The sequence below is a fragment of the Salmo salar genome, chromosome 27 (assembly GCF_965601325.2).
Source record: "Salmo salar chromosome 27, fSalSal1, whole genome shotgun sequence".
Classification (NCBI taxonomy): Eukaryota; Metazoa; Chordata; class Actinopteri; order Salmoniformes; family Salmonidae; genus Salmo; species Salmo salar.
This window is the reverse complement of record NC_138317.1, coordinates 25,546,951-25,567,116: the sequence shown is the minus strand read 5'-3', so window position 1 is coordinate 25,567,116 and position 20,166 is coordinate 25,546,951. Positions and strand designations below refer to the sequence as shown.

At 44.8% G+C, this 20,166-nt stretch overlaps 1 protein-coding gene across 5 annotated transcripts; it reads right to left on the bottom strand.

Moving 5' to 3' along the window:
• Positions 1-2,356: 2,356 nt before the first annotated feature.
• topaz1 (testis and ovary specific TOPAZ 1) lies at positions 2,357-18,026 on the bottom strand. 5 transcript variants are annotated; one of them, XM_014178188.3, is made up of 21 exons: positions 17,153-18,026; positions 16,487-16,834; positions 12,157-15,226; positions 12,007-12,074; positions 11,751-11,863; positions 11,416-11,465; positions 11,127-11,203; positions 10,969-11,033; positions 10,693-10,776; positions 10,340-10,403; positions 10,019-10,170; positions 8,511-8,600; positions 8,130-8,257; positions 7,539-7,599; positions 7,262-7,433; positions 6,255-6,361; positions 5,972-6,137; positions 5,728-5,880; positions 3,948-4,151; positions 3,656-3,839; positions 2,357-3,564 (listed from the first exon to the last, which is right to left on the bottom strand). In XM_014178188.3, the coding sequence occupies exons 1-21, from the start codon at positions 17,535-17,537 to the stop codon at positions 3,363-3,365; spliced, it is 5,943 nt and encodes a 1,980-aa protein (XP_014033663.3). In that variant the 5' UTR covers positions 17,538-18,026; the 3' UTR covers positions 2,357-3,362. The 5 variants fall into 5 exon arrangements, 4 of the variants coding, with proteins under 4 accessions (XP_014033663.3, XP_014033661.3, XP_014033664.3 ...); XM_014178186.3 differs by having other exon boundaries at positions 16,487-18,026; XM_014178189.3 differs by lacking the exon at positions 16,487-16,834.
• Between the last annotated feature and the right edge of the window lie 2,140 nt (positions 18,027-20,166).

The window sequence follows — 20,166 nt, the reverse complement described above, 5'->3', positions numbered from 1 at the left end:
GCAAAGGGCATCAGTGTCTTAACAGCGCGATTTTCCAAGGCAAGAAACTCTGAGCGCAGCCCTATCCAGAAATCTGGCAGTGCCTTCTGATTAAATTCAATTTTCACAGAAGTGCTTGGTGCAATGGGAAAATACCTGCGTAATTGCACACCCAGCTCACTCAGGTGCTTCGCTATATCACATTTGACATTGTCCATAAGCTTGAGTTCATTTGCACACAAAATATTATACAATGATGGAAAGACCCGTGTGTTGTCCTTGTTAATGCAGACAGAAAAGAGCTCCAACTTCTTAATCATAGCCTCAATTTTGTCCCGCACATTGAATGTAGTTGCGGAGAGTCCCTGTAATCCTAGATTCAGATCATTCAGGCGATAAAAAACATCCCCCAGATAGGCCAGTCGTGTGAGAAACTCGTCATCATGCAAGCGGTCAGACAAGTGAAAATGATGGTCAGTAAAGAAAACTTTAAGCTCGTCTCTCAATTTAAAAAAACGTGTCAATACTTTGTCCCTTGATAACCAGCGCACTTCTGTATGTTGTAAAAGCATTACATGGTCACTGCCCATATCATTGCATAATGCAGAAAATACACAACAGTTCAGGGGCCTTGCTTTAACAAAGTTAACCATTTTCACTGTAGTGTCCAAAATATCTTTCAAGCTGTCAGGCATTCCCTTGGCAGCAAGAGCCTCTCGGTGGATGCTTCAGTGTTCCCCAGTGGCGTCAGGAGCAACTGCTTGCACGCGCGTTACCACTCCACTATGTCTCCCTGTCATGGCTTTTGTGCCATCAGTACAGATACCAACACATCTTGACCACCAAAGTCCATTTGATGTCACAAAGTTGTCCAGTACTTAAAAAATATCCTCTCCTGTTGTCCTGGTTTCCAGTGGTTTGCAGAAGAGGATGTCTTCCTTAATTGACCCCCCATAAACGTAACGAACATATACCAGGAGCTGTGCCAGGCCCGCCACGTCTGTTGACTCATCCATCTGTAACGCATATAATTTACTGGCTTGTATGCGAAGCAGTAATTGTTTCAAAACATCTCCTGCCATGTCACTGATGCGTCGTGAAACAGTGTTGTTTGATGAAAGCATTGCCTGTACAGTTTTTTTGTCCTTTTCCCCAAGCATTGTCCCAGCCATATTCACAGTAGCAGGAAGAATTAAGTCCTTAACAATAGTATGGGGCTTGCCTGTCCTAGCCAGTTGGTAGCTCACCATATAAGATGCTTCTAGACCCTTCTTATTAATGGCATCTGTTGCTTTTAGACATGTCTTACAACTCAGTTTTTTTTCCCGCTCAAAAAACTCCTGTGGCTTATTTTTCATATTGTCATGTTTCGTTTCTAAATGTCTGCACAAAAGTAAAGGTTTCCCGCGAGAGAGTAACGGTTAATGTGATTGGATGTAAATTATTTGACTAGTCTACCTGTATTTGACATTGTGTTATTTCCATGAATTTTATTTTTGGCAGTGAAACGAGGCTACTCAGGAGAGAAAAAAACCTCACAAATGTATAGCCCCATTCGAAAATATAAATGGACTGTTTGAAAATGTGAAAATAAAACCCCAAAGGTGAATATTTATTTGTTTAAATGTGAATCACATTTTTATTTGGTGTACACCTGACTGCATTGCACCCCAGTTTGGGAATAACTGTTGTAATCAATGCATTGGGAGACAGGGACTTGGTGTGGGTGAGGAGTCAGGCTGCAGTCTTTTGAACCATTTGGAGCTGATGGAGAGAGATCTGTGTCATTGGCATAGCATTGGAAGTCAAGGTTTAAGTGACGGAGGGTGTGACCAAGAGGGAGGATGTAGATGAAGAGTAAGGGAACCAGCACAGAGCCCTGGGGGGATACCCTGTTTAACTGCAGTGGAGTCTGAGGTGTAGCCATTGAGGGAGATGTAGTGGGTCTGTTTTGTGAAGTATGATTGTAGGCAGGAGCAGTCAGAGCAGATACACAGGTGATCCCTGCAAGGGTTAAACCCACGACTTGGGCATTGCTAGCACCGCTCCCCTTATCAACTGAGCCACATCTTACCTGACGACTCACCCCAAATTGAATTCCGCTGTTCTATTAAAGATTGCAACATACATTCAGCGATTGGATCATCTCTAACAAATCAAGAGTATCAAAATTGATAAGGTCGTCATGTGGCTCTTGGCTCTGGCCCAAACCGTCAGTTTCTGGGACCAATCAGAATATGTTCGCATTCTAGAAGTTGTAGGAGAAGGAGGCAAAACCAGACTCCTCGTGGAGAACATCAGTTTGGCTAGAGTGATGTGGATGGGTAGCCAGGCAAGAGCCACACTAACAGATTGTTAATACACACAAAAACAGAAGTCAGTCAGTAGTAGTTTATTTTTCCTTTAAGAAATACAAAATAAGAGTAAAACTAAATAGAAGCTTCTAGACTGTTGTTCCAGAAAAACAATGTGTTTTACACAACCAAAAATACCTACAGTAGAAGATGCTGAAATACTGTTCATCGCTAGAACCAGCGATAGACTTAGAACCAGGTTATCAACAATCACTTTGAAGCACGAGAATAGAATGATATAGCACTGGAAAAGGAAACAAATAGGAATGTAAAGAAATCAGGAAAGTCAAACACTGATGTGATTCCAGCTAAGGACCATTAGGTTAACTGGGATCAAAATGTCTGTGTCTCAAAATCACAGTGAGATCATAGAGTTTTGGGACACGCTTTCTTTCTTTACAATAATACAGTACTGCTGTGAATTTATTCCATTAAAAATGTAGCATTACTGAAAGAGCTGACTGACACAAAAAAAACATTTCAGGCTTTTAAATCTGCCTAGAAACAAATGCTAAGGAAAATAAACATTTTCTGAAACAAACCTTTTAGTCAAGTATGAATGGTACCAAGTTCAATACCGACATTCTTTAATTTTTTTTCTTTCTTACAAAACAGTAAAATCTATCTTCACAAATGTTCAAGTGCCTCAGAAATGTGCAACAAAAAGTGTTTAAAGACAATCAAGCTAAAATCAGAGAACTTTCAAATAAACCACATTTTTTAAACAAAATCTAGTCAAAGCCAAACAAACTTGGAAAGTTGTTCGTACTTTCTCTCCTCCATTCAACATTTCCTTTCAATTAAAACGACACAATGAAAAACTCAAAACTATTATATGCAGTTCTGATAGTCTTTTCTTGATATAAATCCCTTGATCAGATTAGCCTGTAAAGTCTAAATGCTGTAGGTTAAAGTTTGAAGAGTGTCACACACACACAGCCATGGAAGTGTTCAGTACAACCTTTTCCTGTTCCAAACCTTCCTGGTATTCCCAGAAAGAATATTAGATGGGAACGTCGGTCAGTATTCCTAGGAATGTGTCCAGACCTCATTGGCCCAGGTGTGGTTGTGTCGGAGCCAGCGGCGTGCGGTGTGCATGTCGACCGTGAACAGCTGTTCCTGACAGGAGTTGACCGCTGTATAGTGGACGGTCAGTTTAGGGTTGGGGACGATCGCTGCCGAGAGGAGGCGGCTGCCTGCCGCCAAGTACTCACTCTCACTGTCTCCTGTTCTGTAGAGGGAGAGAGAACCATTAGTATGTACAGTCAACTGCCAGTACTTTTAGTCTCCAGTCCTAAAGGAAAACGCATGTACGCACACACCTCTTGAGTGTGATGATGATGGACTGTGGTGTGCCTGTTGTGTTGAGGATGGTTGTAGCGTTGAGGGTGAGGACCATCTCAAAGGCCAGAGCTATCTCCATCTCCCCCAGGGAACAGGGAACGGACAGTGCTAGAGAGCCTGGCACGGACTTCACACCAGGGTAATAGCCTAGACACAGGGCCTCTGAAACACACACACACGTCACTCTCAAACTACAGTGTTTTCTAATAAAAAAATACCACTTATTTTTGATAGATAATAAAACAGTTATCTAGTGAGTAACAGACTCACGTTTGAAGAGAGCTCTAGCCCGTAGCCAGATGTTCTGCTTGCCCAGTTTGTGCAGCAGAGTGTGCAGAAGAGGAGGGTCCACAGCCAGGCTCTTAGACAACATGAAACCCAGCGTGTCTGAGGCCACAGTCACAGTCTGTCTGTCGACACATGACTTGAGGTGACCGTTGAACAGACAGCCGTATATGGAGATGTCTGCTAGGTCTGGGAGAGGGTCACACACGGTTGGTAACGTCATAAATAAAATGTGCAACGTACTGGTACCTCTTGGGCCAGATACACTACCGGTCAAAAGTTTTATAACACCTACTCATTCAAGGGTTTTTATTTTCTACATTGTAGAATAATAGTGAAGACATCAAAACCATGAAATAACACATGGAATCATGTAGTAACCAACAACAAAAAAGTGTTAAATCAAAATAGATTTTATATTTGAGATTCTTCAAAAGTAGCCACCCTTTGCCTTGATGACAGCTTTGCACACTTGGCATTCTCTCAACCAGCTTCATGAGGTAGTCACCTGGAATGCATTTCAATTAACAGGTGTGCCATGTTAAAAGTTAATTTGTGGAATTTATTTCCTTAATGCGTTTGAGCCGATCACTTGTGTTGTGACAAGGTAGGGGTGGTATACAGAAGATAGCCCTATTTGGTAAAAGACCAAGTAAGCAAAGAGAAAACGACAGTCCATTACTAAGACATGAACGTCAGTCAATATGAAACATTTCAAGAACTTTGAAAGTGCAGACGCAAAAACCATCAAGCGCTATGATGAAACTGGCTCTCATGAGGACCGCCACAGGAAAGGAAGAGCCAGAGTTACCTCTGCTGCAGAGGACAAGTTCATTAGTTACCAGCCTCAGAAATTACAGCCCAAATAAATGTGTCAGAGTTTAAGTAACAGACAACATCAACTGTTCAGAGGAGACGGTGTCAAATTGCTGCAAAGAAACCACTACTAAAGGACACCACTACTAAAGGACACCACTAAGAAGAGACTTGCTTGGTCCAAGAAACACGAGCAATGGACATTAGACCGGTGGATATTTTTCCTTTGGTCTAGAGTCCTAATAGGAGATTTTTGGTGCCAACTGCCAAAAAAGATGCGGTGTGGGTGAACGGATGATCTCTGCATGTGTATTTCCCCACCGTAAAGCATGGAGGAGGAGGTGTTATGGTGTGGGGGTGCTCTGCTTGTGACACTGATTTATTTAGAATTCAAGGCACACTTAACCAGCATGGCTACCACAGCATTCTGCAGCGATACACCATCCCATCTGGTTTGCTTTTAGTAGGACTATCATTTGTCAACAGGACAATGACCCAACACACCTCCAGCCTGTGTAAGGGCTATTTGACCAAGAAGGAGAGTGATGGAGTGCTGCATCAGATGACCTGGCCTCCACAATCACCCGACCCAACCCAATTGAGATATTTTGGGATGAGTTGGACAAGCAGCCAAGTGCTCAGCATATGTGGGAACTCCTTCAAGACTGTTGGAAAAGCATTCCAGGTGAAGCTGGTTGAGAGAATGCCAAGAGTGCAAAGCTGTCAAGGCAAAGGGTGGCTATTTGAAGAATGTCAAATATATTTTGATCTTTAAAACACTTATTTGGTTACTAGATGATTCCATGTGTGTTATTTCATACTTGATGTCTTCACTATTATTCTACAATGTAGAAAATAGTCAAAATAAAAACCCTTGAATGAGTAGGTGTTCTAAAACTTACCAGTGGTGTAGGTTGGTGAGACAGTTGGGGTGTGTGTGTGTGTGTACCTGCAGGTTCCTTAAGACCAGGCAGGTTAGTGAGGACCTCCAGTGTGTCTCTGTGGGATGTTATCTCAGCCAGTCGAACCAGAACCGTTGTCCTCTCCGCTACGTCCTCCACCGAACACGGCCACACACACGAACTCAGGAACCACTCGTTATCTACAAGACACACCAGAGGTCTGAAATATCAAACACACGCCTTGTTCCATCGCTTGAACCTTGGTTACCTGTGTGTGTGTTACATGTTTACCTCGGAGTGTGTTGAGTGCCCCCTCTACACTGTCGCTCCTGAGGAAGAGTTCTGTAGCTATTGTGATCAGGCGACAGCGAGAAGCTCCATCCTCGTTACCGAACAGTCCCTTCATAGTGGAGTAGTTTACCTTTAACCTGGATAACACATCCACCAGCCTCCGGCCCTTCAAACACAGAGAACACATACCACCTGCATCAGACTCGCATACACACCAATATTACAGATCACATCAGCTACACCAGCCTTTGATCCAGAGTGTGAGAGAGAAAAACACAGTTACCTTGGCCCATTGTTGTGTCTTGTGGTATCTGAACATCAGAGACACTCCTATTCTACCCAGGAAGCTCTTGATCAGACCATCATCCCAGTCCTCTGTCTCCTGGTACACTGGAACAGAGAAGACAACTAACTACTGAAGAAAAATATAAAAACGCAACAATTAACAATTTTACTGAGTTACAGTTCATAAGGAAAATCAGTCAATTGAAATCATTACATTAGGCCCTAATCTATGGATTTCACATGACTGGGAAGGGGCGCAGCCATGGGTTGGCATAGGCCCACCCATTGGGAGCCAGGCCCAGCCAATCAGAATAAGTTTTTCCCCACAAAGGGCTTTTTTACAGACAGAAATTCTCCTTAGTTTCATCAGCTGTCTGGGTAGCTGGTCTCAAGACAATCCCGCTGGTGAAGAAGCCAGATGTGGAGGTCCTGGGCTGGCGTGGTTACTCGTGGTCTGCGGTTGTGGGAGCAGTTCGACGTACTGGAAAATCTCTAAAACGACGTTGGAGGCAGCTTGTATAGAGAAATTAAGATTCAATTCTATGGAAACAGCTCTGGTAGACATTCCTGCAGTCAGCATGACAATTGCACGCACCCTCAAAACTTGAGACATCTGTGGCATTGTGCCGTGTTAAAATCGTACATTTTAAAGTGGCCTTTTATTGTCCCCAGCACAAGGTGCAACTGTGTAATGATCATGCTTTTTAATCAGCTTCTTGATATGCCACACCTGTCAGGTGGATGGATTATCTTCTATGCCAAATGTTCACTAACAGGGATGTAATGTTCACACCAAGTGGAGAAATCCATTTTTTGTGCATTTGGAACATTTCTGGGATGTTTTATTTCAGCGCATAAAACCAACACTGCATGTTGTGTTTATATTTTTGTTCAGTATAATATCATCCCAGTCCCAGGTCTCCTGGTACACTGGAACAGAGACAACAAACTAATACATCCTTATTCATTATCAATGCTCAAAGATCTGTCTCTGTAGTGTCTCACCTGTCTCAGTGAAGGAGGCGAAGGGCAGGGCCAGTCTGTCTTTGTCCCCCTCGAGCAGCGCTATGGCAACGCAGCCGCTGAAGTGCTGTAAGTCGATAAGGCTTCTGTGGGAGTGGCATATGGAGCGGAAGACAACACCCAACCTCCCCCAGTCCTCCTGCTGGGAACACAACTACAGGGAGGGAGGGAGGGAGGGAAAGGAAGGAGAGAGAAGTGCCAAAATGATTACATTTAGATCAAACAAGCAACAGAACTAGGAGAGAGAAAAATACCTCACCTCCACGAGAGCATGGGCCAGACTCAGCGCTTCAGGAGTGGGCGCTTCAGTGTTCATCGACCTGGAGTGATGGACAAGTCAAACAGCCAATCAACCAACACCAATGACAAGATAAAACCTGGGCTGCGTTCAGTACGAAAAAACGATGTGCAATGTTAAAATCATCAGAAATGGTACCGTATGTCCAAGTTCAATAACAGTATGATTATATGGCGGCCTAGAGGTTGTATAATGCATGAGTTTTGCCATTTCTAAATGGCCACACCCATATTGATCAGCCTAGCATCCTGTCCAGAGGGTGTACTTGTACAACAAACGGTCTCATGCTACAGAAACAGGAGATCTTCGCCTATGAGCCGAAGGCTACTTAGTTTATATTGATCTTGCAACACCTCGCCACACCCCACCAAACATGCCTCAAAGGCTTTTGAAGAGCAGTGCACACCGTTTTGGGGAAACGTGGCGTTCAGTACAAACCATCACGCAACGTAGTATCAAACTGAACGCACCCATGGGTTTCTCAGCCAGTCCCAAAACAGGCTTGGGTTGCCAGGTACAGGACTGACCCGAAGGTGTGTGTAAGAGACTCACCTGTGGTTGCCAGGTTTAGTTGTGTAATTCTCAGGTGAGTCTGTTGGGTGGTATTGTGGCGACTGAAGGAACATGTGTAGGACACGCTCACATTGGTCCACATTTAACCCCAAGCCTGCATCCACCATCTGAACTCACACCATTTAGATCAGCAGTGTCACACTGTTTACTTAAAAGAAATAAAACTGACAAACAACAAGTCAGCGTCAGTGCACACACACCAGAGGAGGCTGGTGGGAGGAGCTATAGGAGGAAAGGCTCATTGTAATAGCTGGAATAAATGGAATGAAGTAAAACATGGTTTCTATACCTTTGATACCATTCAATTTATTCCATTCACACAATCCTCCACTGACAAGACAGACACATACACCTTAGTACCTTAGAGGTGAGTTGAATGAGTTCAGGTAAGATGGATTGGTCTTTCTCCCCCACATAGTCGAACAGAGCCAGGAGAAAGGCTGGACTGGGCTAGATGGGGGAGAGGGACAGTCAAATAATACCCGTTTGCTTTGCTGACCACTAGGGGTGTAACGGTACACGTATTCGTACTGAACCGTTCCCGCACGGGGACCTTGGTTCGCACACGAATGAATATATAAAAACAATCTACTAAAACACTAGGCCTATAGGCTATGCCTACGCTGCATTGTGTGCCATTGCCTCAAGTAACTGAGCTGAAAAACATTTGTAGGGCATTCTGTTAAAACGAGAGCCTATAGCACATAATATAAATGATCATCTTAACTGGCACATTCCTTTTGTGAAGCGCTGCCGGGAACTAGTACTGTACCTCCATCATAGTTTAAATCTCCAGTTTGGGAACATTGTGGCTTCACAGTAGATTACAACGGCCATGGACAGAGAGTTGCTGATAAAACGGTAACAGTATGTCACCACTGCTCAACGCAACTAGCCTATGCAGAGTGGCGCGTGTAGATTGTCGGCCAATCACAAGTAATCAAAACGGCACTATAGTCAGAGCCTCCGCGTGCGGCAAAGCAAGTAAAGAGATTACGTAATCAAAGGAAATTGTTGACTTACATGAAACTATTACGCTACAAATGACCAAGAGTCAACAGGTAGGCTGCTACTTAATCTAAATGGAGGTGTTATTTGTAACTGTAGGACAGGGAGAAAGCACATGCAGCCACAATTAGCCTAGCTAGCTAAATTAGCCAACTTGCTTTCTCAGTTTGATGCAGCACAGACAGGTACTACTTAATCATATTGGATGATAAATAAGCTCAAAGTTATTTTACTAGCGTGACTCAGCTTGGTTGGTTGCTCTCCCTCCTCCTCGCTCCCTGTGTCACTCACAGTACACACACAGCAAGGCCCCTCCGTCGCCTGTCACAGAGCTTCTCCCTCTCACATTACCACCTCTGGTTATTAGAGTAGCTTACAAATGTACTGGATCCGACCAGGTCTATGCAGAACTGGCCTAGTTGTCCTCGGGTCTTTTCGGAACGGGACTCTATCATTTTTATTTATTTATGCATATTGGGTCCAGGTGGGAAATCCCCAGGTCCATGAAAACCTCTACTTGAGAGGCCCAACATAATAATCCCTGTCACAACAGACAATCAAATCAAACTTCGCCACATGCTCCAAATACAAGAGGTGTGGACTTTACTGTGAAATGCTTACTTACGAGCCCTTTTCCAACAATGCAGAGTTAAAAAGTAAGAAAAAATATTTTTTCCCCCTTTTACAGAAATAGTAACACAAAATTACAATGAGGCTATATACAAGGAGTACCGGCATCGAGTCAATGTGCAGGGGTACGAGGTAGTTGAGGTAATATGTAAATGTAGGTAGGGGTAAAAGTGACTACGCAATCAGGATAGATAATAAACAGAGTAGCAGCAGTGTATGTGTGTTCGTACCAGTATGTTGTGGGCAGTGCTGACGTGCAGCACCGTGATGATGTCAGACAGAAAGCCAGCTTTGAGCAGAGCGGCCAGGAGAGAATTCAGGACCAGCGGGGTGTGGTAGACACCTGGAGGACTGGACTGGTAGTACGACGTAAACACGGACACTGAAGGGAGAGATGGACGTGTGAAAGGAGAGAGAGAAGGGACACGGACCGTAAGCAGGAGAGTGAAGCGTGTCAAAGAACGATCCATCTGTGTTGTTCATGCATCTACCTCAGTCAGATATGTCTGAGGAGCAATCAGCACTACAATTTAATCAAAACACACACTAACCTGCCCTCTGCAGACAGACAGGGTTGGAAGACCTGACGAACCTCAGCACCGTCTCCACACAAAACTAGAAGAAAATAAAACGCATGAAATAGTAAAGACATAACACTCAATCTTCACATGGAAAGAATTCACAAGTCAACCAATAGACACCATCATATCCATTAATCCTTCCACTTGGTATGAACATTACTATCAAAGCTCGAGTTCTTAACCACAAGCAGAGGGTGCTCTTACATCAGCAGTGCTACCAATTTGGACTACAGCTCAATTTATTTTCCATAGCTAAATGTTTTTGCTACGGTGCACCCTAATGAAGAGGACCCAGGTGATTGTTGGAGGCAGTAGCAGCCTACCCTCTCGTCTCCTCTCTTGGGCACATGGAGGAACCAACAGGTCTTATGGAAACAGTCCGACATGCTGAAATAGTACTTGCAATACTGAGGGAGAGAGGGAGTGGAGGAGAGGAGGGAGGAAGAGAACGGAGGAGAGAAGGAGGGAATGGAGGAGAGAGGGAATTCATCAAATCTGGTTTTTTTATTTTTTTATTTATGGATAACTAGGACAATTCATAAAAGTATATTTGTATAAAGACAAATATGAGAAGTAGTTTTATTATGCGAGGTAGTTACACTGTCAAAGTGTCTTTGAGGGCCGGTGTCTGCTGCCGCTGGGTCTTTACATGAGGTTGTATATCCTGTGGAACACACGAGTCAGTTCTCTCTGCTTTCTTAACGGCTTCACATCAAAGCTGTACAGATACAAGTTTTCATTATGTATTCCCCCTCACCGTTGCACCAGGAGTCTCCAGTCATCAGATAAGGCAGTGTGCTCTTAAATGAGTTCAGAGACTGGATGGCCTGGGCCCTGCAACACAACTTAATCATCATTCTCCTCTGAACCATCATCGCCACCACTACCCTTCTCAACCATCATCACCTCTCTGATAGAAGTGCAGTGGTATGAAAGGAATGAAGTCTTGATGAACAGTACCATTGCAGAAAGAGCAGTAGAGGTGTAGTGTTGGTCTGAGTAGGCCTACATGGTGTATTGTGTGAGTCAGGGTAACAGTCAGATACCTCTCAGAGATCTCTGCCTTCATAGGGCTGTAGTTGTAGTCAGTTCCACCCTGCTCAAACACACAATACAGCAATGTCACAATTGAACTTATTCAAAAGCAGTTTGTTTCCTGAATTGACCACAATCATGGGTTATGCTATGAGCACCTCTCCCTCTGCATACATAGATAGATCTGTAAATTGTAGATCCTCACCGTACTGCAAGTCAGCTTATACTACATATTCTGTATGCTGACTATGTCTAATCTGTTAGTACAATGTCTATTGCTGGTAGCACCTATTCACTGAGTCAAATTCTGGGTATTGGTAAATGTACTTGGTGAATATGAGGTGACCTGGTCTGGATGTAATGCGTGGACAGTAGGGGGCCAGCTGTTGCTGTGGACCAGGGCAGGCTTAGGGTTGGAGCTGGCTACAGGTCTCCAAGATCGTCCTGCACTCTCCTCATCTAAACACAACACACACATTACAACAGGTTTACACTATCATCTCATATTAAAAGGTTTGACCGACAAAAAGAGATTTAGCAGAATTTCACACTAGTTGGTTTTCAGTCTTTCCATAGTTTATATTGTGACTGTGTGTGTACACCTTTAAAGTGGATAATTCTTCTCTGGTCGGTCTTAGAACCAGGAGGCCCATCTGTTCCCGTGGTGGAGCTATAAGACAAAACAGAGAGAGTGCATTTTCAAAGTCCTGTATAAGAGGTAGCTAACAAAGTCAAACTTAAAACGATCATACCTTTTCTCAGTGGCCCATGAGGGACCTGCACCCGTGAGTAGTAGGGCTCTCCCTGCCCCAATGGTGGTCCTGGTTCTAGGGTCCCTTCGTCCCCTGGTTGACCCCCGCATGGGGTCACGGTCCTGAGGCATGCTGCCAAACAGCTCTGGGTCATCCAGGAGAACATCCACAAGCAAGATGTCCTGCTCGTAGGCTGTGAACTCATCCAAGAGGTCAGCTTTGGAGTCACTAGCCAGCTTGACCTTTGACCCTGCCCTGACTTCTACTTCCTGGTGTTGAGTGTGTGACCCGGAAGAGGGAGGAGTGCCGGCTTCCTGGTTCTCAGACGTGACCTTAGTACAGGAGGTGGACTGATTAAGGTGATCGACATCTTCATCAGTACAGGGCTGGGTTCTAACAGGCTCTAGTGTCCCATCTCCAGACGACTGCGATTGCCCCTCTTCACCGCATGTACCATCATCTTCATCAGTGGAGGTTGCCTGGGCCTGTGCTCCAACACCTACTGCAGTGGACAACTTCTCTTTCTGATCTACAAAGTCATCGTCCTCTTCTGAGTAGCTCTGCGTCTGCAGCATTAGGCGTGTTATGCACAGCATTGGTGTTTGACCTCCAAGAATCCCAGGGGCGTGGTTACTGATCGTGGCCACCACAGCCTCTCCCTCTTTGGGCTTGCCGAGCAACGAGCCCCCCTGTGTGCTCTTCTGCTCTGGACGCTGCTGCTCCTGCTTCTCTGGACTGGAGGACTCACTGCCTGGTAAAACCAAAACCTTCAGTTCTCCACTCGCAGCCGCCTCTCCTTTCATTTTATCTCCCTCTCTTCTCTGTACCTCCACTCCCTCTGCCTTTCTTTTTTCTTGAGACAGAAGTGAGGAGCTGGATGAGAGAAAGGAGGATTCAGCTGAAAGACAGGAGAAACCTGGTGGAAGAGGGGATGACTCTGCTGAGTGAAAGGAGTCTGAGTGAGACGTGTCTGTCTTACTGTCCACAGCTGACGGGAAGGAGGTTGCATTGAACATAGCCTCACCTTCATCCTTCCTCCGAGGGGAGGAGGAGGGAGTAGGAGAGGAGGGTGGTGGGGATGTCTCTATGTTTTGGGATGCAGATGAGAACAGCAGAAAGGCGGCGGTGGCTGTGTCTATGTCACTACCGAGGCCTATAGGAGGGGAGGTGGAGGCTGTCTCACCGCCGCCACTGACTTTAGGTGGAGGGAAGGTTGAGACAGAGTCCGTTTTGGGTGGAGAGAGGCAAGAAACGGTGTCTGTGTCAGTTTGAGAAAGGCTGGAGGAAACTGAAAGAACTGTATCAGTTTCACTGTGGTTTTTGGGTGGGGTGAAGAGGGTGGAGATGGTGGGAGCTTTAGGTGGAGGGGAGATGGAAGCTTTGTTGCGATAGAGACCCCTAGTTCTGAGTTGGGACTGTGGCTTCTTGTGACACAGGGGGTGGGATGGGTACACCTTTCTTGAAGTGTCAGGACAGAGTGAACACTGGGTCACGCTCTCATCCTCTTCTCCTCCTCCTATTCCACTGCTCATGTCTTTCTCTTCCATCATGTTTCCCTCGTCTCCATCTCCCTTCATCCCATTCCTATGAGCATAGACCTGGTAGCTTGTCTGTGGAGTGTATTCAGAGAGTGTACAGTGAGAGGGGAGAACTCGGGTTCTCTCAGCCCTCACCAGTGAGTCTCCATTTTCGTTCACCAAGGCTCCATTAACACAGCCCACAGCTGATGACTCAGACTCCGCTGGGGGTGTCAGTGTTCCATTAGCGTTGAGCACTGATGATGTCACAGAGAGTGACTGTGCAGAATCAGGTTTGGGGAAGGGCCAGGAGAGGTAGGTGCGTGCACAGGACAGGTGCAGCCTCTTCATGTAGGCCACCACTCTACGACAGGAGAACAGGTCTTGGTCCTCAGTGTCAGAGGGGGGGTCTACTCCCACTCCGTCCTCCGTGGACCAGGGAGACAGCGTCCCGTTGGCAGGGGACTCCAGAGACTTGTCACCTCCCCCGGGCCCTCCCCTCCAGCCTCCATCCTGCGTCACCGAGTGGTGTGATCTCACAGGAGCATCTGTAGCGTTGCTATGACTACAACTGACATGACTTGTGTGTAAATGCGGCGGGACATCACATGGCATCTCAGACCATGTCCCACTGTCTTCGAGGGAAGCCATAGCTATCCCAGGATCCAGTTCTGGTTCACTTGGACTAGATTGTTTTTGCTCCATTATGTCTCTGTGGACATAACCCAATTTCATCCGCTTAGCGACTGGCTTTCCTGTTTCTACGTCATCCCTTCCTGTTCCAGAGTCTTCAAGAACGCCTCTGTCATGCGTTCCAGCCCCGCTTGACCCCCTGCTCACCTGCTGCTTACCTAGTGAGAGACAAGCAAAACCATTGGTGGAGGCTTCAGACATCCTGCCCTCCGAGGCAGCGAGAGATGCAGAACGATTTGACTCAGTCAATCCGTGCTCCCCCGTGTGCATGCACTGATGAATTTCAGTCGGCGTCAGAAGCTGACCACTCTTCCCACACTGAGAAGAGTGATGCGACTTCTTTCTACTAAGGCACTCCCCGGTCGTCTCACTCCCATGGCTCCCTCCGCTGCAACAACTAGGCCCTAACAGACTAACTTCTCTCCGATAGTCCCACTTGAAACAATGCACTACTTTGGAAGTCAGGAGCTGGGCCGGCAGCAGGCAGGAAAAGCCCCCAACCGAGACGTCACATACTTGAGCTACATCGCAGAGCTTGACCTTGGGGTACCTCCCTATCCAGATCACCAGCTTCTTGGGGGCCTTAATGGTGGAGGTGAAATTCTTCCTGGTTTTAACCCTGACCATAGGCTGCTCAAGCCCTACTATTCTGCTGAGGACGCTGGCCCTGCCTCTGCCTGTCACTCCAACTGGCTCAACCCTGGTCAGCTTCCTTCTCTTAGGGGGCGTGTATTTAATTTCTCCACACAAGGCGCAGCACAAGGTTTTGACCACTCTCCTGACTGACCGCTGTGGACAGGATGGCGAGCTGATGGGGGGTTTGGGGCGATGGCGTGTAACAATGGGACTCCTATCAATATCTGGAAGCGGAGATGAACACCGTCAGTTGATCTAAGTTATTTTAAGCTAACTATGGATGCATCTCAATAGTTTCAACTGGCTTCATCTCCGTCATTTAACCTCACTAGAATATTTAGAATAGTGGACGCCTACCAGGAAAAGGCCTACACTTGTCCATTTTTTTTTTTTTTTTTTTTAACATCAGTGCAGATGAAGGGAAGGAGATGGGGGGGGGAGGAAATGAGGGAAGAAAAGGATACGAGGAAGTCAATTACCACTATTGAGATGCAACCTATAAACTAAGTAGTCTGAAAATGCATCTAGTTCAACCAATGGCATATAAACCCTGGATTGCTGATGCTATGTATTAGCCATTGAGAGGCTTTAAAGTAACCAGTTGGCCATATTGGCACTCTCCGGGAGAAGCAGTCCTCCATAGGAATGAATGGAACTATATTATTTCAATTAAATGTTTCAAGGTCAAAATTCCATGTATTAAGTATTTCTGTTGTAGTGGGGACAGTAACATTAGTACTCTAAAAAAAAATTATAACTTTTGTTTTTATGTTTAGCTCACATATAATTTTAAAGTATGCATTAAGGTGTAATAGAATAAACGTGTCAAAAACGTAGACATTGTAGAGTTGTGCCAAGATGGCTGCGCGGTGGCTTCAATACAGCGCCCCCTGTCAGTCATCCAGGATTTATACACAGACTTCAACTCATTTTACCATAAATAACGTGGAGATTAATTGGAATCTAGCGTACATCAGTTACAATCAATTGAAATCATGCTCAAACGTCATAAATGTTAACTAGATCGCTTTTCATGGGTTGATAAAAGCTGAATTACCCCTACAGACTTCTGAAATGCATTAATACAAATTCATGCAACGTTAAAGCTCTCTAGCCAGTTAGCCATGTGAAATAAATGCCTGCTAGTCATCAACGGTCTCCTGGCAAGCAAGAAATGCAGACTGCGTGGAGCACAGCATTCATAACGTAATTTTGGTCGACAAGGTAACAGACAATTCAGAAGCAACAGCTAACTGAGCTTGCCTCAACGGTGACGTTTCATTCATTGCCACGTTGCTGCAAGTGGAGTTAGCGCCAGAGTGAACGGTACTGATTACAAGCCAGCTAGCTAGCTTAAATGCTAGTGGGCTAGCTAGCTATACCTAGCATGTTGAGGCAGGCTAGCTTGCATACGAAACCAGTCTATCACATTATCAATGCAGTGCTCCATTCAATACAATTGTAAAAAATAAAATGTATCTTACTTGAAATCCCAATAAGTAGGGGGAATGCCCTTTTTACGGCGTGGCCAGCATCCCCTTCGGTAGATTCTGCACCTGCACTTGTAGCGGACGTTGCAGATCGTAAGTTCTCAACTTCAAACTTTCCTTCCCTCCCTTGCGCTTTCGCAAGTTTCAAAGCAGCACTCACCCGGTTATTTGCGGCAATATTGGTTCTTTTTGGTGACTGAGCTGGAGACTGCTTGTCTGACTCTAAACAAGAGACGTTCCTCTTGCGCTCTATTGATCGTGTTCTTCTCAGCACAGATTTTCTAGTTCTCTTGGCCAATGTCCCGCACGCTCTCACTCTGGACTTCACCGATAGATCGCTCTCTATGTAATAAGAAACGTGCCTAGAGTTTTTACCCTTGGAAATTACTTGGTTAAAAGTATTGATTTTGTCAGTCAGTTCGTTGGAGCCCTCACTGCCAAAGGACACCGCGAACTGCAGCCTGCAACATAATTCTTTCTTATGCCCCGCTGTCACCCCAATCCGCCTAGTTGCAGATTTACTTCTTGTGTGAGGTCCCCCAACTTTAGCCTGGACATATTTGTTTCTACTATATGGCCCATCTACTTTAACCTCAAAGTCATTCCCAGTGCTCAAATACCCATTGTATTTAAAATAATTTATGTTGGACAGCTCCATACCTTCACATTCAGTCAATGGTGGTGACCTCTGTTCCCAACTGTCTGCTGGCACCGCAGTTGTTTTTCCGACAGCTGTCTCACTCGCAAGGTTCCCCTTTTCTGTCCTCAAGTATGGGGGGAAATCATCATTTTCGGATTTCAAAACGGAGGATTCAGTGTTCCCCATAACAGAATCATCCTTCGTTTTCACTCCGCTGTTTTCCTCGTTTTGTGAAGAGCATTCCAGAGTTTTCCTGACGCGGTTAGGATCGCCATGTGTCTCGCCGGTTGGCGAGTACAACACTTTGAATGGCCGTCTCCGTCTGGGCACGCTTGGCAGTCCATTACTGCCTTCAACTTTCAGCACGCTTCGATTTAATTTGACCCTCCTCGTAGATGGGAGCATGGTCGCATTTCAGAGCTGTTTTATCAGCGAACACGAAAAATATTTAATTTGAACCGTTTTTTCTTTACTTTTTTCTGTCAATGCGTTATTAGTTTGATCAACCTTGGTGAAAAAAATCTGTTCAAAAGCTAACTTTGAAAGAAAAAAATGTAAACCAAAAGTGGCACTTCCCACGAATAAAATAAACTTAAGTTTAACTTAGGCCACGGGAAATACAATGCATGGGCTATAAGCATTTTGTCGGATGATAAATAAATAACACAAATGTCAAATTCAGACTAGCTGGCTAATAGGCGAAAATCGCTCGATTCAATTTCGATGCAAATTCAGAATTAGTAAGGCTAAGTGATAAGAATGTCACCGAAATTAGTAGCCCTACACGTTTTGTTTACACAACTTATTGTTAGAAACAACTGTGGTTTTAAACGTTGTCGTTAATTGAAAACGTTGTGTCGAGCCTGTCCAGGCTAGCTCTCCCTGCCTCCTTCCCATTTAAATCACACCTGGTGAGGCTATCCGACTGGGCATGCGCAGAGCCACGAACGTCCGACCGCTCGAATTTCATTTGTTGTCAAACTTAACATCCATTTTCTTAGATACTGTATCTTAGGCTACGTTTTTCATTTAGTCTATAGTATCAGAGAAAGTCAAACATAATGAATAATTCAACATATAGGCTATGAGTTTGAATGCTGAGCATGATCCCATTCTTGTTGATCCCAAAAGTTGTCGATGGATGCAGGTTAGAGCCCCAAACCAGAGAAGCTACTAGAACTATGCCTTATACACCTCACATAGATTACATGGCTACAGATACAAAATGGACACAACACAGGACTAAAATTCAATACATCTTTATTGTCCATGAAAGGCAGTTGACAAGATCATTGGAAAACATAAAAATAGCACTATGCCGAGATCTGTATATAATGACGAGATGCTCATGTCTCCGCCATAACAATACTTAGATTTTTGACAGATTTTGGCGAGAGCTAAACTTCTCGCTTCGGCTCTTCCTCTCTGTACTAGGATATCAGAAGCAGACAATTACATTCTTTAATCATTATGTCAAATCAAACTGTATTGGCCACGTGCACAGGGTACAGTGAAATGCTTGTTTGCTAACTTTCCTTAACAATGCAGTACAATAACAATATCAATACAAAAGTGCCAAAATTACAAGTAGTAATAAAAAGTAGAAGAAAAAAGAGTAATAAAAACAATTATGAGAAGTATGTAGGCTACATAATACAATATATACAGTAGCCTATGATTGAGATAAAAATAAAGACGGTTTAATACAAGTAGTAAAGTGAGTAAAGGGACTTGGTATAGCAGTTTAAATAAATAGTAATAATAAGTTGTAACAGCAGTGCTGAATGTGTGTGAGTGTGTATGTGTGTCTAGCAGGCCAGATAAAGGCCAGGTTGTGCTAGATTGTGTCACATGAACCCTGTGTCCTCATTGACCTTTTGATTATTGTCTAGTCGTGTGGTCGAGTGCTGCAAGGAAAGACCTATTTAAGCTGCAGCTGTGTTCATAGTCAATTTACACACAGCCTACGGGCCATCTGCAACACCCTACCTACACTACCATTCCATTACATATAATCACAACATACATTATACAACACCAGAGGTCAGGGATAGAGAAAGTCCCTTGTGTTGGGAAGTAGGCTCCGCCCTCTTCACTGCAGAGGTTACGGGTGAAAGGTATTTCACATATGTATTTAACCCAGCTCTGGAAGTCAGGTTTGAGGGGTCGTAGGTGAGAGGTCAAGGAGAGACCCTGGTGTTGGGAAGTAGCCGGTCTCATCACCACAGCGGCCTGATTCACAACACCAGCTGCCCCGCCCTACCAGACCTGACCAGTAGATGGTGCTCCAACACCAAACACAGTGGTCTTCTGTCCCGAGGGGAAGGGAGAAGAAAAGAGGGACATACAGATAGATGATTGCGAGAAAAAGTGTAAAGGGACCACTAAGTTCCCTATAAGCTCTAATATGATTGCAACATAGAGAGGGAGAGAGAGAGAATGAGAGATGGAGAGTGAGAGATAGAGAGGGAGAGAGAATAAAAGAGAGAGAATAAGAGAGAGTGAGAGACAGAGAGATATACAGAAAGAGCGGGAGAGATGAGCCTTCCTAGCTCCTCTCACAGCCAGGGAGGATCCTGGGAGATTCTGCTGCATCTCGTTAACTGACAGGCTTTTACCCACAACCCCTTGCTCTACTGCCATCACATTCTGAGGCCTGACACGACACCCATCGCTCCCTATGCAGATTTTATAATCAGGGTGTGTGTGGGGGGGAGAGAGGTTAGGGGAATATATAAGCTTTTACTTTGCATTTCAAATGATTGGGGATTAGTACTCGTATGAGATAAATGGGAAGAGAGAGAGTCAGCTCAAAGTCACAAGTCAGTCAGTCACTCGTCTTACTGTAGTTGACTTTCATGCACGGTTTCTAATCTCATGTCTTAAAGGAATCGGAAAAGCGAAGCAGACGTTTTTGGCGTATGGCAAAAAAACGTAAGTTCTCTAAAGCCTCCATAAATGTTGTTTCATCTTTTCATTCTCCTCTCTATGTCTCTCTCTTTCTCGAGAACTTCTCAAACTCTGTCTCTGTCTA

What these genes read in the sequence shown, in the direction of transcription:
- topaz1 (XM_014178186.3), bottom strand. Translation starts at nt 17,537, where the DNA reads ATGCTCCCATCTACGAGGAGGGTCAAATTAAATCGAAGCGTGCTGAAA. An exon ending in TCATGGGCCACTGAGAAAAG is followed by an intron (nt 12,075 to 12,156) that starts GTATGATCGTTT and finishes TTTGTCTTATAG; the next exon opens with CTCCACCACGGGAACAGATG. An exon ending in ATCATCATCACACTCAAGAG is followed by an intron (nt 3,565 to 3,655) that starts GTGTGTGCGTAC and finishes CTCCCTCTACAG; the next exon opens with AACAGGAGACAGTGAGAGTG.